At 46.7% G+C, this 21,177-nt stretch overlaps 1 protein-coding gene across 3 annotated transcripts in view; it reads right to left on the bottom strand.

The window, feature by feature from the left end:
- The window catches only part of CHCHD6 (coiled-coil-helix-coiled-coil-helix domain containing 6), a 1,117,425-nt gene extending 1,096,622 nt beyond the window's left edge, over window positions 1-20,803 (bottom strand). The window contains exon 1 of one of the 3 annotated variants that reach the window (XM_085624410.1): window positions 20,636-20,803. In XM_085624410.1, the coding sequence (XP_085480536.1) occupies window positions 20,636-20,716 (81 nt within the window). In that variant the 5' untranslated portion in view covers window positions 20,717-20,803. The remainder of the gene's footprint in view (window positions 1-20,635) is intronic. The other 2 variants (XM_085624411.1, XM_085624412.1) reach the window with 2 other exon arrangements.
- Window positions 20,804-21,177: the final 374 nt, after the last annotated feature.

Genomic DNA, 21,177 nt, shown 5'->3' with positions numbered 1-21,177 from the left:
GCCAGAGGGTTGACGAGCCCCCATGAGGGCAGGAGAGCAGGACTGGGCCGGCACTGCGGGAGGTGAGGGATAATTGAATCTTGGGCATTCCTCCCCGGAACTGCAGGCTGGACAGGACGATATAGACATTGCTGAACTGACAACGTGGACTTTGCAGAGGACCAGCTCCGCGGCCAACTGCTGCTTCCGTTTGTGCACGCACCTTTCCTCCTGCCTCGAGCCCGAGAGTCGGACCTCCCTGGGTGCCACGTAGTGTGGCCCCTACGCATGATGGCAGCGGGGTTCCAGGCGGGCACCTGTTCACCCCAAGAGGCACTCGAGTTTCTGTGCCCTCCCAGTCTGGTTCCCGTGATCTTACGTGCAAGGGCCCCAGGAGGGGCAACAGCTACTGAAACTTGTGAGGTGTCAGGTGGGCCGGTGCAGGGAGCAGGCAGAAAAGGAACAAGTAAATCCTCAGCATCAGCACCAACGAGCTCTAGATACAAGTCCTTTGCTCCGTCGTGACAGTGAGGCAGCTTTCAAACTTTGAGTAGCTGCCTTTCTCAGAGTTGGCCCAATGTCTGAAAACCCGCCATGCCTAAAGGAGGCAGCCGTCGGGCCTTGTAATCAGCGTCAGCCATACTGGCCCATATTGGGCATTTGTTCCGGCGCAGTAGCATGACGTGGTGTTTGTAAGCAGTGTCAGACATGTTGACACACACAGGGCATTACTGCACAGTAATGCAGCCCATCCGCGCACAACACAGAGCAGGGGAGCGTTATTTCTCCTTTAAACTCCGGGGCAGCAGACGTAGAGAGTCAGTAGGGTTGGGGCACTGCTGGATGTTTACTGGAGCCGAGCGTCTGCAGAATGTGTATGGACCTAAGGGCACGAGCAGGCGGGAAGGTGAGATGTTAGCTGGCAGCAATGAAGCGTGACTGCAAGCATGAGTGACCTCCCAGCACAGAGGAAGACAATCCGTGAGAGCACAGAAGGACCCGAAAACAGCAACAGGACGAGACACGGAAGCAAAGAACAAGCCGAGGGCACCGGAAGACACCACCGCCTTTCACCGAGGCACAGCAAAAATGCCTCGGAGAAAGGGAGCCTCATTTTCGGATTTGGGGGCGTGTTTTGCTGTTGTCTCCTCCCTGAGACTTCTCGCAAAAAACACGCCCCCAGATCCGAAAAAGACGGGCCTTCAACGGAGTGACTGACCTCTTCTCCAGTGGCTGGCCAGCATTTAAGAGGCCAGCCAATGGAGAACAGGAGAGAAGAGGGGCGGGTGCAAGCCCCTCTTCTCAAAGACATTAAATCTCCGGACTTCCGGTCTGCCGACCGGATGGTCCCGAGACCTAAAAAAGGGATCCATTGCTATTGTTTTTTTTAGCAAATAATCCCGTGAGGAAACTCCACACTTTCACAATCTCCACTTTCGCTATTTATGCAGGGATGTGGAATTCCTATAGCCGGATGTAAGTTATGAATGAAATTCAAAAGGCAACAGAAAAGCATGCCTGAGTGAAAGAATGGTTGCAAAAATACCTTTTCACTCTATGACATTCAAAGACAGAGACACTTGTGTTGGAATGGGTGAATACGATGTCAATGAATACAATGATATGTGCAGGCCCGACAACGGCAATACCAATAAATTCAATATCAAAGTAGGTCATAATCTGTCCCTGCATAACCATGCCAATACCCATCAATGCAATGTCAATGTATGTCATAACCTGTACCCGAACAGTAGCGTTGACAATGACAATATCAATGTATGTCATAATCCATGCACAAATGACGATCCTTTACTGGTAAGAACAATGTTGATGTACGTTATGACCTAAGCAAACTTAACTGTCTCAATATCAGTAAGAACAGTGTCAATGTATGCTAGGATTACTGTATGCACAATATTAAGGATGTCGATATAAAAAGAATACCAGTGACTGCTTTATCACTTTCAGGAGTTCTAATGAACACACATAATTGCTGTTGGATTCACCCATGGTGACCTCCCCCTAATCAATCACGAGTCAGAGATACGTGGTTAGACAAGTCTTATGACCCACACCCACACCTATCAAATACCAGGTCACAGGTGAGGTCTCTCAACTTAAATAAAAAATGTTTGCCCAGGGAAAACCCTGATCGATCCCACAGATAGATTGTTGCACCACAAACAGGTCCGAGGAAATTGGCCCCAACAAAACACGTTTGGCCAAAGGCTCGCGTTCCCCAAAAATACCACATAGCTAGATACCACATGTAGATAGAAGCATTCAACCAATCAGTACCCGACAGGCATACCATACATAGTGATCACACGTTCCTCATGCCAGACATCTGGACACATACACACTGGCCCACACTAGCTTTCCCCAAGGTCCAGAGCCATTTGTGTACTTATCAGATGAGTGCACTTGTTAATTTACGACTGAAATGCTTTTTTGGAATGTAGAAATTTCTTTATTGTACTACATGAACTGTATATAACAACAGCCAAAATGTTGTACACCTACAGACTTTGAGCAGACGCACTCTGTCCAGGCTCTCCCGGCTGCAGCGTAATTAAACCAATATGTTCCTGTTTTGCCAAATGTCTTGTTTTTTCATTTATTTAAGGTAAATTAATATCCGAGCAACATTTTGGCGAGCCAGCCAGGAGAGAGATTGGTTCATCGAGTCCGACAGCTGTCGAAGGAAGGACGCCGGCCTGAACAGATTGACATCTGCGCAAAAAGATCGGTGAGCAGACACCATAATTGATTCGAAGTTCTGCTGAATCTGGAACCTTTTTTGAAACTTCTCCCTGTGGCCGGGCTTTGCTCCGCCGCCCTCCTTGTGGGATCTCGTTTTGACCGAACTGTCTTCCGCTGTCCCTCCCTGTGAGCTTCTCCGTGTGGCCGGGCTGTGCTCCGCTGCTCGCTGATCTCAGGACTTCATCCCCCAGCAGCCCCGCTGGCATTGAGGACGCCGACGATGCTGCTAACTAGCGCCAGGAGGCGCATAAAGATCGGGGCGGGGCCGAGGCCCCTGTGAAGCCTTTTTTGAAACTTCTCCCTGTGGCCAGGCTTTGCTCCGCCGCCCTCCTTGTGGGATCTTGTTTTGGCCGGGCTGTGCTCCACTGTCCCTCCCTGTGAGCTTCTCCATGTGGCCGGGCTGTGCTCCGCTGTCCGGTTCTAGGTCCAACGACAGAGAGTCCGAGATCCACGGGAGCGAAGAGAAAGTCTTTACGCTCTCACAGGGTCCAGTCCCCTATAGGTATAGATACACTACAGGAAGACCTAGACCCCCCAGAGGGCGAAGAGACCATAAAGGACCACCAGGTCTTCTGCGGGGATGGCAGGTCAGGGTGTCAGGGTTCCTACAGGGAGACAGAAAACAACAAGCAATGTGTAAGACTTAATCCTTTGTGACCCCCCCCCCCTTTTACGCTGTATTCCTTACGTTATATGCCTTCTCATACTCACACAAATAGACCTGGGGAATGTGGACTGAAGGACTCTTCTTGAAAAGAAGGCAACGAAGGAGGACTCAAAACAAGAAGAACCTGCTCCTCTCTGTGGCACCAGGAGAACGAGGGCAGGCGGTGAACAGTATGGGCGACGTTGGATGTCTCAGGTGTACATAATAAAGTATACATACAGCGACTTACAATGCGCTGTGTTGAATGTCCATCACCAAGAGAAGCCTCTATGTCTATTGATAGTCCTTTCTCCTTGATGATACCTTATGCGGTTAAATAAAGACACAGGACTGTCTATCCAGTTGGGGCGTTCGAGCGGGTCCGCCAAGAACAACGCCTACCAGTTTTTAGGCCCCCGTGAGTTCCACAGCGCTTCCCGGCTCTGGAGGGGAAAGGGCCAATCAGCACGAAGCAAGCGCTGACGACATAGGCGGATGAGACGACCACATTCAGAACAGCGCTTCCTCGCGCTAGAGGGCAAAGGGCAAATCCGCGCGATGCAAGCGCTAATGGCAGAAACAAGGAAAACGGCAATATGCAGAACAGCGCTTCCTCGCGCTAGAGGGCAAGAAACTCCACAAGTCCGTGCTTCTAGCACGTGTTTGTAAACAAGGTTAGAACAGTCTTACGCTGCAAATTCCGTTGGTTTTGACTCCATAAACTCGTGCGAAACGGAGGCAGACGAGGAACCGGTCCAGGAAGGATCCAAACAGGAAACAGGGGTGTGGTCCAAATACAGGAAGTGAGACCAAGCACTTGTGGGTGTAATCAGGCAGCCTATATGCCGGCAGCAGTCACATGATCTAGTATAAGGCAGCATGGGAAGGCATACAAGGTACTCCCCCTGGCAAAGCATTATGGGACTTGGAGTTTTCCTGCGTTTTGCAGATAAAAAGAGTACAGGAAGCACGACCTCTAACATCCGCTGCTCGCTGATCTCAGGACTTCATCCCCCAGCAGCCCCGCTGACATTGAGGACGCCGACGACGCTGCTAACGAGTGCCAGGAGGCGCATAAAGATCGGGGCGGGGCCGAGGCCCCTGTGGAACCTTTTTTGAAACTTCTCCCTGTGGCCGGGCTTTGCTCCGCCGCCCTCCTTGTGGGATCTCGTTTTGGCCGGGCTGTGCTCCACTGTCCCTCCCTGTGAGCTTCTCCGTGGGGCCGGGCTGTGCTCCGCTGCTCGCTGATCTCAGGACTTCATCCCCCAGCAGCCCCGCTGGCATTGAGGACGCCGACGGCGCTGCTAACGAGCGTCAGGAGGCGCATAAAGATCGGGGCGGAACCTCGTCCCGCGGGACGCGCGCGGGCGCGCCGGTAGAAGCCCGGGACAAGGGCGGGACCGTCTGTGGCCGTCAGAGGCCGAAGGAGGCCGGGCAGGGCCACCCCTCTGGTATTTCGGTTAGGCCCTAGGGCCTAGTGGGGTCTTTAGGATGTATGTGCTAGTCATTGGGGTATTTCATAGTCTGTGTCGTGGCCCCTGTATGAGAATGTGGATGTAATAGCGAAGATTCATAGTTTTAGCATAAGTCTTGTTGTTGTTGTATTTGAGAGCGTTCCCCGCTATTCAGTTCCCGCTGCCAGGGATTACCATCCCCAAATCACTAAGCCATTAGAGCTGGTGGGGCCCTTAGCAAGGGCAACTTGTACTGTGTAGCTTTCTGTATTGTGTCGTGAGCATGGTTAAATCTAAGAACTCACAGTCCAGGGCGGGGGGAGGGATAAAGGGAACCCTGGACGCCTTTATCACTAGAGCAGAGTCCTTGCTCACGCATGAGATTCAGCTGACTGAAGAGAGATTGTCCCTTGATTCCCTCATAGCAAGAAAACGTTCATCCCTGCGCAAAATAGCGTTATGCCCCATGCCTCGAGGAGTGGCTTTACCAGCCCAAGATAATTCAGTACATACTATCCAGCCTGCCCCTGCTGATGTACTAGCACATGTTAGCACTACTCCTCGGGGGACCCTGAGACAGCTAACCCAACTAGGCTGGGGCGTACCAATTTGAACTTGGATGAGCCAGCCTTTAGTAGCAAAGACGGTCCGGTGGTTAATGTGTACGCATCAAGGCACAGGGATAGTTCGGGTGTGGGGTCTAGTGATCAACTAATTGAGCCCGAATCAGACGCCCTAAGGAGTACGGTCAGGGAAGCAGTCACACGCTCTGAAAAGTCATTATTGATGTTGGTTTCTCCCCCCATAGCCACCCCGCCTGAAATTAACTCCACCAAGGATGGGGGGCTTCCAGATATTAGCGAGTCGCATTTAATCAACACTGCTACTAATTCTAATCGCAGAGGGCTTGCTAAACCTTATAAAGGTGCAAGGAAGAAAGCTGAGATTTTAGTGTGTCAAAACTGCCAAAAAGGGATTGGGGGAAGACTGGCTTCAGGGAATTACCAATGTATTAGAGACAAAAATGGAACAGCTCCTACTCAAATATTTGGGGCCGGTAATGGAAGAAATCACCAGATTGGAAGGGCGAATAGCCAGGCTCGTAGATCATGACAGGGGGCAGCTACCCGTGAATATCCAACAAGGGAGGGAAGAGGGGATAGTAGGTGCCAAGATTGGGTCAATGGCTGAAACTGTTAAAGACTCCAGGCTTATAGATCGGAGAGATATAGCCGTGGAGGCACCAAGGAGTACTGATAGGAACTCGTGTTGCAAGGGTTCGGGTACATTGGTGGCCTCCCCTAATCTCCCAGACAACGGTGTAGGAAGTGATGAGCCTGTGAAGGCATTAAATAATACCAGTAGTGATTGTGTTCAGAGCACACCGGGCCTTCAGATACTGGACTTACCGCCTGCATCTTGCCCGTACACGGTAGTGCTAGTGGGTGTTCCTGCACTTAGCCATGACAGGGAAGAATCATCTAGAACCCTGATAAACAAGGCCTTTCATTGGATATATAACAACACGAAAGTAAGGGGTCTTCAGCACAGGCATATTCTCATGGCAAGGAGGGTGGCTTTGATTGGTGATAGCAAGAGAACGTTTGCAGGCGACTGGGTTATTGTAAATTTTAGGCACCCAGAGCTGGTAAGAGCTTTGCTTGATGCCCGCCCTGGGGATTGGGCAAGCGGGTCTTGCATAAGAATGCTGCCCCTGTATTTCTTTTATAGGGATAAAGCTAAGGAGTCAGGACAGGTTACCAAGTGGTGCCGGGCAACTGAGAAAGGCAGGGAGGATAGGCTGGGCCTAGTAACAAATAGATTTGCTCCACTCTTCTGCACATCCGCTTTGGATGAACTGGACTGACTGGATAGGGCTGGGAGTAAGGAGAACGAGAGAGAACAGGAGCGGCACCCTAAATTTGATGTCTTAAGCCCGCCAGGGGTATCCGTTCTCGGCACTGCCTCCCGCACCCCAGTGCGGTTTGAGGGAGTGGGGACGGTACGACGACAGAAGTAGGTAGACTAGAAATGTGCTCCTTACCAGGGAAGGGGAGTGGAGAAAACAGTGGGCCAGAACCAGCCGGCAAGGAGCTTAGGGTGGCCTCCTGGAACATTGCAGGAATTGCACCCAAAATCCAAAACAAGGAATGGCTAGACTTTATTAGACGATTTCATATTATTAGTCTCCAGGAAACCTGGAAAACCAACAGTAGTGCTCCACACTTAGAGGGCTACAAATTGTTTTTTGTCCCGGCCTTGAAAACAAATATGGGCCGTGCCATGTGAGGTCTAATAATGTATGTGGCCCTGACTATACAAGGGACCTGGCAGGATTTGGGGTGGGGCTCGGACTGTCTTCAGGGCATTAAATACTGCAAGAAGGGTTCAATACTTATTTTTATTAATTTCTACAACGCTGGACAATCGATGCTGAGATTGGCCGAGATTGAATCGTCTTCATGAATCAGGGGACTCAAGTACACAGTTGATTTTAATGGGGGGATTTCAATTGTCACCAGTGCCCTCATTTGAAATGGAGCAGAGGAAAATGGGATTCTTGCCCTTCTACTAACGATTGGCATCCAGAGCACTCCAGAGAGGGTTTGGAACTAAGTAGGATTCTGGGGAGGCACGACCTAACCCACACGATGGACCTGATCAATAGTGGGTCGTCTAATATAATTAACTCCTCCTTTAAGGGTAGGGGAAGAGATTTGATTATTAATTATATCTTTATAACAAATTCACTTAAATGTAGGGTGGGAGATTTTAACATAAGGGTTAGTGCCTTCAGTGACCATAACCCCTTGGTATGGTTTCTGCGGGATGACAACTTAACTGCCAAGTCGGACAATAGGACCATCGTGGGCCGATTTAAGGCCACGGACCAGGGTAGGAGAATCAGATGGAGTAACATTGATGGGGAAGCATTTCACAAAGCGCTTCTCGCCAACACTGATAGCCAGATATGGAGATGCCTAGATCTAACAGTGGAGGGGGGAGATTTGATTAGAGCCTTTGAGGGCACTGCCCAGCATATAGACAGTCTCTTGAGGGGTAAAAAGAAGACGCAGGTTGATATACACCCCAGATGCTTTGATCAAGAATGCTCAAGGGCTCTTAGGGACTTGAAGTTGGCACTTAAAGCGGTCCCGAAGGACAGGGGCATGGTTGTTGCCTGTAGGACTCGTTATAAAAGGGCCACTAAACAGCGGAAAACTTCCCTACAAATTCAGGCTTGGGAGTCACTGAGAGAGGCCGCAGAGCGTAGGGACATGAATAGCTTTTGGAGTGTAATTAATGATCCTTGCTTTCAGTCAACAAACAAAGCGAAAGTGGCGTGTCACATCTAGGCCTGGGCAAAATTTCCGTTCCGTTCGCGGAATTTGCGATAATTTGGCATTTCCGCGTTCCGCGGAGAGCGCGGAAATGTCAAAATTTCCGCATTCCGCAGCTTTGCGATAATTTGGTTCTTGCTCGCGCTGTAAAATAATACATTCTCGCGCCCGCGCGATCACCTTACCTGAATCCCCGCGTTCGCCGACAAGTTTTCCCGATCCGGTCGCGTTCTCTATGAGATGTTGTATTGTTTTAGCCATTTGCGCTGTCTCGCGACAGTTCGCGCCCGCAGTGACGTCATGCGTCGCGCGATCACGTCTTTCTTCTCGCGATCATGCACCGCGAGAAGAGTGAAAACAAGATGGCCGCGCCCGCAAGCAACCGCATGGGTAAGTTGGCGAGCCGCGAACACGCAGAAAATACCGCGAACGGGCGGGAAAAAAACTTCCGCATCTTCGCGATATTTCCGCGTGTTTGCGGAGATTTTAAACATTTTTGCGATAATTTGCAAAAGTCGCTTTCGCAAATTCCGCCCACCCCTAGTCACATCTTGCCAGAAGCTTGGGTGTCTCATTTTACAAGTTAATATAACCATGGTGGCGCAGAGGATCAACTACCCCCAGCTACAGGTTTTCCAGCAAGTTCATGGACGGGTTTTACGGTAGCCGAGATTAAGTTAGGAATAGATGGCCTGGCAGTTAATAAGGCTCCAGGGCCGGATGGGATTCCACCAGACCTATTAAAAAATCAGGTAGACCTCTGGGCTCCCATACTTACTAGGGTTTTCAATACAGTTATAGAAGTAGGTATCCCCCGCTCATGGTCCACGGCTGCTATTGTTCCGGTGTTTAAAAAGGGAAATAGGAACGACCCGCAGTGTTACCGCCCGATATCTCTTATTGATGTCACGGCGAAAGTTTTGGGTAGGGTTATCCTAAACCGTTTAATGGACTGGGCAGATGAAAACAAGATTATTACAGACGTTCAGTATGGGATTCGTATTGGTCGTTCTGTTCCACGACAGACCAGTGCCTTAATCTCTATCATTTGGTGGCCAAGTATACCCAGGCGCGGGAGGGTACAGTGTACTTGGCTTTCATGGACCTCTCTGCAGCATTTGACTGTGTAAACAGATGGAAATTGTGGGAAATTTTAGGGCTCATGGGCGTTGACCCAGGGCGGATATATATTTTACGAATGCTGCATCAGAACACTACGGCACAGGTTAGGTTTAGTGACGAGGGTGATCTATCGGAAGACTTCCCGTGCTCGGGGGGGTGAGGCAAGGTTGCATCCTGGCGCCTTTTCTAGTCACGCTTTATATAAATGGTCTAGATAAGGCGCTCGGAGCCCTGGGGGTAGACTGCCCTTGTATTGGGAGGAGAAGTTTACCTGTCCTCCTATATGCAGACGACGCGGTCCTCCTGGCACGTACAGGAAGGGGGCTACAGACTCTTATTAATGGATTTGTCAGTTTTATGGCGGACTTAGATCTGGTGCCTAACCTCTCTCAATCATATGTTATGGAAGCAGGTAAAAGCCCTTCTAAGAAATTTATTTTTACAATTGGGGCACATAAATTAGAAAAAGTAAAAGTTTTTAACCAACTGGGGATTTTATTTGATAAGTATCTTAATTTGAAACCACTTGTCATTGACAAATGCAGTCAACAATCTAGCTCGGTGGGCTCAATTATGAACTACGCCACAAGACTTGGTCGTTGGTCACCAAATGAAATTGTGCAGTTATATAGCTCGGTATGTTGTGCCAAGACACTGTATGGGAGCGAGGTCTGGGGTTTTACAGATCTATCTAAAATCCAATTGGAAGAAAACAAGTTCCTGAGAAGGCTTTTGCAAGTGCCTCAAAGTACGCCTTCCTTTATAGTGCATGAGGAGCTTGGTATTACTTACAACAGTGAAAGGGCAAGTATAAAACCCATTATCTGTTGGATAAAAATTTTGACGAACCCAGAGGCAAGTCTTAGTAGAAATATTCTTGAGGATTGTATTGAGGGGGACAAGAGTCTTCGGATACCCTGGATTAAATACGTAAGGGACACCCTGAGTCGGTTGGGTTATGTTAACTTTTTTGACAAACCACATACATTATCCCGACGAGACAAGGGTGTTATAGAGGCTGAATTTTCTCGTAGTATAGCCCGGGAAAGAGAGGATAGAGAAGGGCGGAAAGTTACTGCAAGAGCCCACCTGTTAACAAAATCACTCCCGGGAATGGAATTTTATCTCTCTAATATGTATAATAGACAGGACAGATTTCTAATGACTAGGTTCAGGTTAAATCTTCTGCACCATATTTTATCTGTTCCGGCGGGGTTCGTATGAGATTTAAATGTAAAGGGACATTGCGGCTGCGATCTTAGATCTCCGCACGTTACTCTTCATTTTGTTTTATTTTGTCCTTTTTACGCACGCCCTAGGTCTCTGTTTTTAAAAACCATTTTAAGACGCTCAAAAATTACCCAGGCTAATGTGGCCCTCTTATTTTTGAAGCTCTCCTCTGATCCTTTTACATTGTTTAGTACTGTACATTTTTTACGATTGGCTGTAAAATTAAGGAACACTAGAGGTGAGGACTAGCCCCTTGGGCCCTTTAAGGCACGGACGGTTCCAAGGACATTGTAAAGGCTAGATTTGTAGTTTTTTTTCCTGAGTTATCCGTGTATGAGGAATGGCTTTGTCATTATATTTATGATGAAACTTTATGCTGCTGGATTTGTGCGGGATAGCACGTAGTGTCCCGTATTTTACTTGATAATATCCTGTATTTTTATTACCTTTTTTAGCAATTGGGTATATTATATTGTTTGTATCAACGTGTACATCAAATGTAACTTATTATGGAATTTTGAATGTTTAGGTCATGCTCTTTTATGGATATTTTTATACCCGAATAAAGAATATTGATTGTTTCATTGATTGATTCGAAGTTCTGCTGAATCCACAGGCGGAGGTCAGTCCATAGACAGTCGTCATAGGGTAAGATGCTACATCCGATCCTTAGTCCCAGCATGTGACATATGGCAAACTAGGACAAGCGCATAGATCACTTTTGTTTTGCCCCAAGTCAGCACGCTAGATAGCTACGTTTTTTGTACCTGACCTTGGGCGTGGAGCACAGGGAACGCCTCGTTCCTGGGTGATAGTAAGAGATCGCTTGTACCAATGGGTATGGAACAGAGGATACACCTCATACCTGGGTGACAGTAAAGGATGGCTTGGACCACTGGGCATGCCGGCAAGTCTGTGCGCATAGGCTCTGGGTGTACTATAGAGGTAACATTTCAACCTTAATTTTTTTAGTCAAAAAAGTTTTCTTAGTGCTTTTGATTCTACACTGGTAGCATCTAAAGAGAGGTGTTCCCCATTTTATCTCCGCATAGATTGCTGGGCGTTGGACAAGGATACGCACAACCCCTGGGTGTGATATAGGGTGTAATTCAGAAACTATGGAAAATTAGGAGCTTGGTGAATCAGCTGTTGCTTGTGTCAGGCCACAGGGGGCCGATAGTTATCAGGTTATTCCTTTTTCCCCGCTTAAATAGCTGCTAATTTTTGTCTGTCAAGCCGATAGTGACAGACTATCAGGCTCACATAGCTCTGCGTACTACGTAGGGCAATCCCTCTCCACTGGCTACAGGCACAAGGAGAAGGCCCAGTTTTTTGGGACAAAAGAACAATTTTTTCTGTCAACCTTTTTAGTCACTATTAGATTTTTTCCATTTTATGCATTTATTGAGGTTGTGGTGCTGTTGAAATTTTGCAAATCATGCTGCTTGTTTAAATGTTTTGTCATGTTAGTAAGTCTATGCTTTAGGTAATAACCCCTTTTTTAAATCAGGGGTTCATGACTGCTGCTACAAATCAACTCATACTGCACAGAACTAACAATTGCACTTTGGTTATAGGTTATTATATCCTTGCATTTTTGTCTCTATTTAATGTTAATCGATTCTTTTTAATGAATCAATCTTTTTCGAGCTCATGACCAAGTAGATTGGTTTCCAGTACCACCCCGTGTACACAGATCCCCAGAATTATAGTATATGTGATCATTTAATAATCTTGGGCACAATCGAAATTTTGCAAAGACCTCAAAACAAACAAGCTTCCCAATCCATCATGAGACCACATGCAAGCGAAGTTCCCCACCCACACTTGGAGACTAGAGAGACACCATGCCCATACCAGGACACATGCATTCCCCTGGTCTGGAGGGGGGGGGGGGGGGGACATTTAATACCGACATCATAGAACTCACCAAAACTTTCATTCAGACTAGACTTAAGAGCCAAGAGAGAAACATGCAAATGACCATGTTAAGAATGTGGGCCGACCGCGGAGTGGCATAAGCACGCAACATACACAACCACAGAGCTAGCAACTGTGGGGAAGAAGGTTCCATTTCCTACGAGTCCGACAGAGAAGGCGAATACCTAGAATGGGGCCTTCAAATCAAGGGGGCAGATAGGGAGCGCTCGCCAAAGACCACCAAGGCATGCAAGAACACACTCAACTGCCTGGCAGCCCCTGAGAGCCCTGAGGAGGGCCCCGTGGTCACAACGCTCATAAGCAAAACAACGTGCCACTTCCTGGTGGATACAGGAACGGCTAGGTCATGCCTACAGGCCCTATATCAAAGACCACTGCCAAGACACAGGGTATCTCAGGATCCAAGGCCAAAGTCCCTCTCACAGAACCCCTTAAGCTAGAAATAGTAGGAAGCAAGATCAGGGATCAGTTGTTGTACTATCCACCCTCTCCGACCAATATATTGGGCTAGGACCTATTGTCCAAATTGAGGCTGTCCATCCCGTTCACAGAGAATGGAACTTTAGCCTGCTCCTCCCCTGGAATCTCCCCAATAGAGTGCAGACCAATATCTGCCCACACCTCGGTGATGCTAGCCAGGGTAACCCCAGACCGCCGAGCCCTACTCAAAGTAGCAGTCCGCGATTATATGGGAAACCTCTTTGAATTGTACAGCCTATCATGACAGTGGACCGGCCACGCTCACCATCCCTTGGTAGAAACAGCCAAAGCAGTAGCATGTAGGGAATGCAGGGAACCGGATCACAACGCGTACAGGACCATCACATATCCCAAGGCTAGGTGGGCATCCTCGAAGAAAGAGGCGGCGCAGGTAAATCGGCACCCAGCCAAGAGGTGCATTTCCCACACTCAGAGCCCCCTCCCTGTTACCCAATACAGGGCCAAGACAAATGATCGTGGCAGGGAAGACGACATGCGACCATCATGACAACGCCTCAAGGAATTGTCCCTGCCAGTTGCATGGGAGAAATCCCTGGGCCTAGAATGGACAGGCTACCTCCTACATCCCCCACACAGGGGTTCCGTTGGAGTGATCAAGAAACTGTCGAAAGGGGCGGCGGCGCCTATGAACGTACAGGTTGTGCCTGACGGGGAGAGGACTCAGCCGAGGGACCCCAGGAGAATCCAACTGAGTGCTTGCACCAGAGAGCCAAAGGCGGGGCCTCCAACTTTCATGGAATGCCACTACTGTCTCTGAAGAAAGCACAAGGCAGCTTCTTGTCTCCTAAAAGTATACCACGAACAGAATAGGCTGTTATCAGGGTCACCCCTACAGAATCTGTTCACACAGAACAAACCCCAGAACACCCTAAAAAAGCCGTGAATCCAGAACCTCAGTACCAGCACCTACTACACACATGCCTCAGAAAAACTCACTGGATGTTTGGTGAAAGAGTTTTTGAAAAGGCCAGAGAACTCCTTCAGCCATGCACAAATCTGCCACCAAGTCAGTGGCAGAAAAATCCACCCAGGCGAGTAGCTGGTTCGGTTCACTTACACACAGCACGACAAGCCCTGACTGCCCACCTGACTCCCATCGTGAGTAGAACATTCAGTCTCCTCCTCCTCTCCCCTAAAAGCTTCCAAACATCATCCAATGTCTGCCCATTGGATAGACCAAGTTTACTGCCAAATTCTGCAAAACTGGAACATCGTGGGTCCGAGGAAGAGCAGAGCAACGGGAGGGAAAGGGTCTCCATAAATGACTTCCGCAGCCCGCGCCCGGGGTGCAGAGATAGGCTCACCAACCATGCCCAGCTAGTCAGAATGACATTCACTGTACCTCACGATCGTCTGACCCCAGCCACTGTTACATCCACATCACAGAGACCATATCCCTGCGATGGCCACGACGGCAGCAGTATCCCATAGGGAAAATTCATTAAATTTAGTAGCACCACCTCCATCAAGCCGAACACATAAAAATCCACCAAGACCTATGACTCTCGCCATGGAAACACCGCAAACCAACATAGTCCCAGCTATTTTCCACAGCAGGTTCCAACGGGGGTCCACACACAACCTCCAGGATCCCTATTTAATGTTAGAAATGCCCAAAGCCACAGATAACCACCCCGGGCAACCGCACAAAACAGCCCAAAGATTCTCGACCCTTCCAGAAGAAGGGCGTAACCTAGTAGCTCAGCCCAATTAGAAAGAAACCTTGATCCACGCCATGTGCAGAGACCCAAGGGATGCACACATGTCAACGGAAACATTAGCCGAAAATAAAACATACGCCTCTCTCCCACAAGTGCACGCAGCCCATGCAGGTCAAAAAGACACTCCACACCTTTAAGCAGAGCAGCCCGCAGGGAAGAGTACTATCCCCACTCTGACAAGAAGAGAGGGGAAATCCATAATACGAATAGCCTTAAAAAGTTTAAAAGCTGCCATTTTCCCCAAAATTCTAGCACCTACCAAAATTTGTTAATCTCCCACCATTCCACTAAAATTCTATCAACACCGTCCAGTACAGCGAGAAAACATTCCCCCCTCCCCCACTAAAACCATAGCGCATACCATTTACATATAAATGAAGGAATGTTACAAAACTGCAAAATAATGCGTTTTTTCCAACCTAACCTACAACCCGCAGCTCTTATCTGCTGCCGCGATCCGCCATTCATTAGACCAAAACTTTCAAAGACTTTTTACAAGGCCAATCGCTCAAGCAACACAAATTCCGAACGTAATTTTGTAGCCTCTTCTCAAAAGACATTTTTCTGCACTGCACCAGGACAAGACACCTCTGGGCGCCCAGACAACAAACAGCAACAAACAACAACAGATGACAGGCATTCCCTTGAAGATGACCTGATAGCCTACGAAATGCTTCCTAAGTTATGTGTTTTTGAATTTTTGTACACGCTCTCTCTAGCCGGGCTGCTCTCGAGCCCCTCCAGAGCCAAAAGTATGCCTAATCTCATGAGCTCTACTTCTACATTCTTGCAACGCATGAGCAGAGACCTCTCTCACATCACATACACCTACACTGAACCAAAAGCTAGTATTCTCCACGCACTACACAGCTCAGTTCTACACAACACCTGGCATCAACACATGACCGACATAGGCACAAAAACAACAAACAGATCATGTTATATCTATTTACTGATACCTCACACTGTAGGCACAGACAGGCTTTACTGGTCACAGGAGATAGCCCCCGAAAAAGCAAAGTGCCTTGTCCATTTGAAGCTATGCAAAATCAGGGCAAAAAGCCAACCCAAAAAAGTAGAACCCCGTAGGACACTAATAAATATTACCCGGTATGAGACCCCACTGCACTGCATCTCTTCACCGAGCGATACCCAATCCAAGGAAAACAAGATGCGAAGGAAGGGCACCATAGGGGAAGACACTGTTTAGCACCAGAACTTAGTAAAAAACAAAATAAAGGTTCCTGGAGGTAGCAAGACAACCGCACCAGTGCACAAACACATCTGCTCCCACCTCAGTCTATGGTCCCAGGGCCGCCCTTAACATCTTTGAGGCCACCTTGTTTAACAAATGGACCCCGGACATGGAATTCCAGTGCAGGTCCGCTCACCTCAATCACGCAGGGGGAAGTGAGTCCCATGGAAGGGGGTCAAACACCAGCATAGACATGCCGTGCCAGGAAACCTGGGCTAGCAAGATTGATAGGTACACATGGTTGGAGGGGAAGGGGTACCCCCCTAATTGAACAGGAATTTACATTGTACTCTTTATGTTTCAGAGGGAAAGGAACCATACCGTTGGGCAACAATGAGAATTGCAGCATGGTAATGTGCATAATGGACCTGCAGTGAGGCACTTCCACATTAATGGATTACTGTTGAAAGTGTTGGAACCTTGCCTACACCCAACTTGTCCCAGGATGGTGGGCCTCTGAACCCTCAAGACCATACACACCAACCCTGGCTATCCCTGGAGAAGATCTGTCTGAGTTGTCTCAACATCCGTTACAGAAGAAAACAACTCTGTAGCATCAGGCTCAAAAGAGAAGAACTGCTAATTATTTTGGCTGGGCTCAGTACAAGGACATTCCAGAATAATTTAGACTGTTCACAGAGACTCAAGTAAATGCCGAAGGGTCAATACCCTTTTTCACCATGCAGACAAAAGCAAACCCCACTGTTTACAAATAACCAGATGGGAGATTATGAAAATGACAAATACTGAACTCAGCCTAAACGCTACCAAAGAGGAACTGAGAGCCATCTACTTCATGGTAATGCAACATAGGTACGTGTTAGACTTGATGACCACAATGGAGGGTGGGGTGTGTGCCAAGATTGGTGCTTCCTGTTGTAATTTTATTCCAGGAAATGATATGGACAACGGGACATTAGTTCATGCTATCCATGAATTGCATCATCTACAAGCCGACATGAAGAAGGAGGGAGATGCCCCGGAGCAGGACTGGTTGCATAGTATCTTTTCCTGGCTCCCCTTTTAGGTATCCAAACTATTCACATCACTAATGCAAATTCTCATTGTTGTACTTCTGTTATGTGGTTTCCTACAAGTAGGGGTTTCCTGCTGTAAAAAAGCTGTCCTCAAATTAGGTAGTACTCACATAACTAGAGAAAAGGTAACATACACTACACACACACACACTTTCAAATATTATAACTGTCTTGACATATGAGGAGGCTAGAGTAGTTGAAGAATCAACAACGGGGGGGAAATGTTGGAATGGATGAATACGATATTAATGAATTCAATGATATGTGCAGGCCTGACAACGGCAATACCAATAAATACAATATCAATGTATACCATAATCTGTGCCTGCATGACCATACCAATGCAATGTCAATGTATGTCATAGCCTGTACCTGCACAGTAGTGCCAACACAACGATATCAATGTATGCCATAATCCATGCACAATGACGATGCTGTTAGTAGTAAGAACAATGTCGATCTATGTTATAATCTAAGCAAACTTAATGATCTCAACACCAGTAAAACTCCTTCTGGGTAATTGAGCGCGCTACAAGAATACTCAACATAGCAATGTCAATGTATGCTATGACAACTGTATGCACAATGTTAAGGATGTTGATAAAAATGATGCCAGTAACTGCCATATTATTTGCAGGAGTTCTAATGAACTCACATCACTGCTGTCGGATTCACCCCCAAGGTGAACTCCCCGTCAACCCAGAGTCGGAGATATGTGGTTAGACAAGTCCTACGACCCACACCCATGCCTATCGAATACCAAGTCACAGGTGGGGTCTCTCCTAACTTAAAGACAAACGAGCACCCAAGCAAAACCTTGATTGATTCCACAGATAGACAGTTGCACCACAAAGAGGTCCAAGAAAATTGGCCCTAATAAAACACGTTTGGCCAAAGGCTCACGTTCCCCAAAAATACCACTAAGCTAGAAACCACATGGAGATAGAAACACTCAACCAATCAGGACACGACAGGGACACCACATATAGTGATCACGCGCTCCTCATGTCAGACATCTGGACATATATAAACTGGCCCACACAAGCTCTCCCCAAGGTCGAGAGCCATCTGTGTCCTTATCAGATGGCCACACCTGTTGATTTACGACTGAGAATGTTTTTGGGAATGCAGAAATTGCTTTATTGTACCTCCTGAACAGCAAATAACAATGGCCAAAACTTTGTACACCAAGAGACTTTTAACAGATGCACTCTGTCGAGGCAATCCCAGCCGCAGCATTTAATTAAACCAACTTGTTCCTGTTTTGCCAAACGCCTCTTGTCTTCGTTTATTTAAGGTAAATTAATATCCGAGCAACACTTGCAAAAAGTAGCTCTTTTCTCACACTATGAATGTATACAAGGTACAATTGCTGATGAGTGATGGATAGTGTAGGTAAGAGAATTTTCGTTTTATAGACATAATTGTCACATTTTTATTATTAAAAACACTGTGGTTTTCTTTATTGTTATGGGTAATTAGCACATGTATAAGAACTTGTAGCCACACTCTTGTAAGTTTATGTTTTTTTCTTTTTTGGTTGCTACTAGAGTTCCCATGCCTTCCACGTTAGAATGTCACACTTATTTAACTCCTAAGTACCTACGTTTGAAACTAAAATTCTGAGTGGGGTAGGTGGTTCAATTTTATTCCTTTCCACGTTTGTCATAAGAAATAGGTTTGTGGTTGTTAAAAGGAAAACAAACATTTATCTACATCTAATCTGGCATTTTGCCAATATAAATACAACAGGTTAGTAAGTTACAGGAAGGAATTTTTCTATGCAGATGGAATATCAAAATGAGTCTGGGGAGGTGCACTGTGTGAACTGCATAGCTTGTCAAATGAGTATGGGAATGTTGGTCTAGGGCGTGCACTTTATGAAGAATGCAATGTGCCCGGATGACTGAGGGGTAGCTGTACATTCCATAACGTAAAACTGAGTACAATGAGTGTGAGTGCAATGCAGAAACAGTAAGTAAGTTCATGAGGGGTGAGCGGGCGAGTGTGGGTGTAATGTTTGATGAATGTCATGTGGGTGATGCAGGGCTGAACTGGTGTCATGTCTGAGGGGATGCTTTGGAGGTAGGTCGAGTATATATTAGGAGACTGAGAGTACGATGGGGGTCAAGTGGTATGAAGGGTGCGTCAGTATGTAAAATAAGGCAGAGTAGAACTGATTGAAATGTGCAGCAGGGTGAGTCTAAGGGTGAGTGAATTATTGGTGTGCAGGCCTCAAAAAAACTACTCGCCCAGTCACTATGACGAGTCAGACTTTATCTGGCAAGTTATCTTTAGGACCTACTGGTCCGTTCTGGTGATTGAACTTGAGCTGGAAAGAATAGGTGTTCTGTTCATTCAGAAAGTGAATGAGTAATAAAGAGGCCTTTAAATCTTGTTTTATCTTGACACATTTGCTCTCTGTTCAAGAACAAAAGGTCAAATGGCAGTTTATCTTTTTACTAATTGCTGATTATCTTATCCTGGACAATGGGGTTTACGTTTTTTTCTCTTCCTATAGTTACGATGTTTTGTAAAGTGAGCTGTCTGAGAATCATTCTGAAACAAAAGGAAGTATGATGTAGCTTGTAAAGGTATAGTACAAATATTTCAAAATATATCAGGAATTATGAAAGAACTTTTTTTGTAAGTCAGAAGTGTGATGCAAATAAAGATTTAAATAGGAGCAAAACAAACAGGAACACTTTACTAGGTTATGTGCAAATGACAAATATTTGCAGAAACTTGATTTCCAAACACTCCTTGTAAACTAGATTGTTTTTTCCAATAGGGCCATATGTTAGTTTGAAATTTTGTGGCCATTTCAATGAAAAATCTGCTGATTGCCAATGACAGTGTGCTACCACTTCATGCAGTAGTTATGTATGTATTACAAGTGATAGTTTTAAACTTGATTTGAGAAGCATTCCTGCCCCTCAACCTGATGACAGTGCTGTTAATTAACTAGGAGGCAATTCAAGTGTCATATGCATTGTATGTGTGGCTTGATTTGTAGTATATACGGAGCAAAAGTTTAGTCTATTAAATCAACCAAAATAGATTTATGAACAGCAGAAATGAAGGAAATGGCGTCTCAGTGAATTAAAATATTTGCCCAGGCTCACATTATTTGAAACCAGTTTATGGGTAACGAGCATACAATTAGGTCAAGTAGATTATTTAACTAACGAGACCTGCAGGTCTGGTAACATTCTTCGAGGGCTATTGTGAGATAATATGACAAATGGTGTGCAGTGCATGAGGTGGGTTATGAAGGGGAAACACCATATGAGTGACTCAGGCAAATTTAGGATGTAGTGAGTGGGTGAATAAAGCTGGCACATGGGGTGTAGTGTGTACAATGTATGAGATAATGACAAGAACGTATGGTAAGCAAACAAGGTTTAAAGATGCACTGCCATGTACAGTTGCAACGTGTGTGATACTAAGAGATACAAGATGTAAGGATGCAATGAAGTGTAGAGGCTGGGAAGAGATGCCATGAGTGCACTGTTGTGTGAGTGTATATAGTGAGTTGGTGCTGTTAACATAATAGAGTGTGAAATGATGAAGCGTGAAAGTGGTCCATCTCAACTGTGTACGTGCGTGATGATGATCAGACAGAAGCCTGACCCCACTCCTCACCCTGATGCCTCGCAGCACCCGCACCCTGTCCTGGTCATCCACCCCGAAGGACACCCTTCTGGTGCTGCTTGTGCCGCCCATCACCTCTTCGGCTACCAGCAATGTGCGGTCAGACTGTCAGGCGAAGACATCAATTTATGAGGCTCCCGCCTACAACCCCTTGGTCGCATGTCAGAATACACCTTCATCCCATTGGACACTAATAAGAGTAAGCCAATCAACGTTTTGCTTTAAGCGAAAGGCATACTGGGGATTATAGTAAAAGGCAAATGTGTCAAACAAGGCGATTCATACAGGGTTACTGCCAGTTGTCGATACAAGAGAAATTGAAAATAATGCGCGCCTGGGCTTTTAAGGCGCGTCGTTGCCTAACTAGTATGACCTGGTTCATTAACATATTACTCACAAGGTCACAACATAGGAACATTTTATTATCACCAAATAAAAATGTCTCTTCCTCCATGATTCACTCACTACAAACACTTAATGCGTTAATGAAGTGAACGCTACATAAGCCATTTTAGAACTAAATCATCGATAAA

This window comes from Triturus cristatus, chromosome 9, assembly GCF_964204655.1.
Source record: "Triturus cristatus chromosome 9, aTriCri1.1, whole genome shotgun sequence".
Lineage (NCBI taxonomy): Eukaryota > Metazoa > Chordata > Amphibia > Caudata > Salamandridae > Triturus > Triturus cristatus.
The sequence above is the reverse complement of the archived record's forward strand: the minus strand, read 5'-3'. Positions and strand labels throughout refer to the sequence as shown.